This window comes from Alosa sapidissima, chromosome 7 (genome assembly GCF_018492685.1).
Source record: "Alosa sapidissima isolate fAloSap1 chromosome 7, fAloSap1.pri, whole genome shotgun sequence".
Taxonomy (NCBI): Eukaryota; Metazoa; Chordata; class Actinopteri; order Clupeiformes; family Clupeidae; genus Alosa; species Alosa sapidissima.
In genome coordinates, this window is record NC_055963.1 from 17,108,061 (window position 1) to 17,110,560 (window position 2,500).

At 46.5% G+C, this 2,500-nt stretch overlaps 1 protein-coding gene across 2 annotated transcripts in view; it reads right to left on the reverse strand.

The window, feature by feature from the left end:
- Positions 1-2,500, reverse strand: part of LOC121712834 (membrane-associated guanylate kinase, WW and PDZ domain-containing protein 3-like) — an 82,411-nt gene that overhangs the window by 34,884 nt on the left and 45,027 nt on the right. For both annotated transcript variants that reach the window (XM_042096886.1, XM_042096887.1), the window contains exon 5: positions 1,483-1,656. In XM_042096886.1, the coding sequence (XP_041952820.1) occupies positions 1,483-1,656 (174 nt within the window). The remainder of the gene's footprint in view (positions 1-1,482; positions 1,657-2,500) is intronic.

The following is a 2,500-nucleotide window of genomic DNA, read 5'->3' on the forward strand; positions in this document are numbered from 1 at the left end:
CAAAAACCTCAATCTGCTAATTTTTAGTTGTTTAATTATTTATGATTTAATTAGTTCAGTTCCTCATGAGAGCTCAGACAGAAACACTCACTCAAAAATTCAGAAATTAAACACTGACCATCATGAGAGATCTTATCCTTTTTTAAAAGAAATAAAATAAAGACAAAACCTCTGTGAACTCTATTAATAGGCCTGAGTGAAGTTTTCACGGCTGGTTTAATAGTCAGGAGCACAACATTGAAAAAGTACAGTGACCTTCAAAGACCTCCAGCGGAAATCAGTATGGTGTCAATATGCAAATACGACGCAAGTTCAGCATTATTCTACGTTCAGGGCTGGAGGAGGCGGTGGCAAAAGAGCAGCTAATCTATACCGACAAATCAGGATGCTAAGTGTGACTGCTGATCGTTGGGGCCAGGGCTCTGTCGTTTGATCAATGACCCAGGACGCCGGGGCGATGGAGAGGTGTAGGGAACAGGGGACGGGGAGGGTACAGCAGGATGTGAGATCGCCAGACTGTGGTCGGACACGCTGGACAGGACACATCCCTTCGTTCCTCCCCTGCCCGATAGCCTCCCCTGAGCTACTGTCACTCATGTAGACCGCAAGCGCATTGCAGTCGGAGCCAATGCAGCTCTCTCTCTCTCTCTCTCTCTCTCTCTCTCTGCCTGCACAGCTGCTGTAACTATACTGTAGAGCCCAGCCCGGTTTCAGCACCACGGACAGCAGAGAAGAGATCACTTCAGCACCACGGACAGCTCTCTGCAGCAGGGCACAGCAGCCACAGAGGGAGGTGAGATAACTACAGGCAATTACCATCCCAATCTCCCTCATTAATCAGAGAACGGTTAGCAAGGCTTTGGCACAGAGACCCCTGGGGAGAGGGAAGTGGAGGGGGGTTGCAGTCGGATACATATTTGCACAGACCCAGGCCCAGCCGACACGAGTCTGCATCAAGACTTGCCTCGCCTCTATCTGCTAAACAAACAGATCATCCGAGCAGAGTCACTTCCTGATCTATTTCGGATGAGAGGTTGTTTCTAAAAACGTCCTTCTTTGTTGAGTGAAGATTATTTCTCAAGCTCAAGGCATTATTTATCAATGACAAAAATGTGAGTTTTTGAGATCTTTTTTTGCCACCTTATTTATTCTATGGCTGTAGAATTGAACTAACACTAAAGCTACAGAATATCTTGGATATAAATAATGCATGCACAAACACACACACACATACACACACACACACACACACACACACACACACACACACACACATACACACACACAGCAGCAGCAGCAGCAGCAGCAGAGAAATCACTAAAATACCTGCTTTATCCTAACAGCTGTCTTCATCAAGGTTCTCAAGTGTAAATCTTCTCTCTATCTCTGCCTCTCTGTCTCCCTCTCCCTCGCTCTCTCTCTCTCTCTCACACACACACACACACACACACCCACACACACACACTGAGCATCTCTGCTCACCGGACAGTCCCGAGTCCTCCTCGCTGTTCTCTCCCTCCTCGGTCGCCTTCTCCAGGTGGCTCAAGCTCTTGCTGCGAGTCCGGAACTTTCTCAGCAGGTTGCGGTGCTCCTGGTAGGTGATGGGGGGGCTCTCAGGCCCTATGTGAACTGGACGAGGGGTGCCGTAGTAATTGCCTGATTAAAAAAGAAAGAAAAAAAGAAAAACAAAGCAAGGACCATGGATGAATAGATTAAATGAATAAATAATAAATACATAAATCAACTTCAAATAAATCAAACCATAAAAGGAAATGAATAAATATACATGATGATGGGAGTGGTAGCACATGACGGGATTACAGCCAACAGAGTGTTTAGATGTACAGTAATGCTGATCTGAGCGCACTACAACCATGCAGCGAATTATCCTCGTGGGATTAAGGGGGTAGCATTACCAGGTAGAGCAAAAGCCTGGAAAAAAGGGCTTCTGTTTAAACAAAGTGCACACACAGAGGCTCACACACACATGCAAGTCCATTCATACAAACACACACAAAAACACACACACACACACACAAAGGCACACACACACACACACACACACACACACACATACATACACACGAACACACACACACACACACATGCACATTGTGTCTACAATCTGGACAAATGCATAATCTGCATGTACACTTTATCAAATAGAGGGCGCAAATAAAGAGGTGGTGCTGTGTTAATGTGTATAAATCTGACTGTGTCCAGATCACAGGCGCGGGTGTGTTTGAGAGGTGGTGCTGTGTTCATGTGTAAGTCTGGATGTGTAGATGAGTTGTGTGGTTGCAGTGGCACCTCCACCTGTGCCTGGGCCCCATATTGATCAGCTTAATTGCTGTGCAGGCGTGAGTGAGTAAATTAAACGCACGGGCAAGGTGAGGTGAAGATGCTGAAATTTATGAGTCTTCGGCTGCCGTGGTGACACATTTCTCTATGCTAATGCATCCGTCCTCATGGCAACGGACTTCCACTCGGACACGGCCCG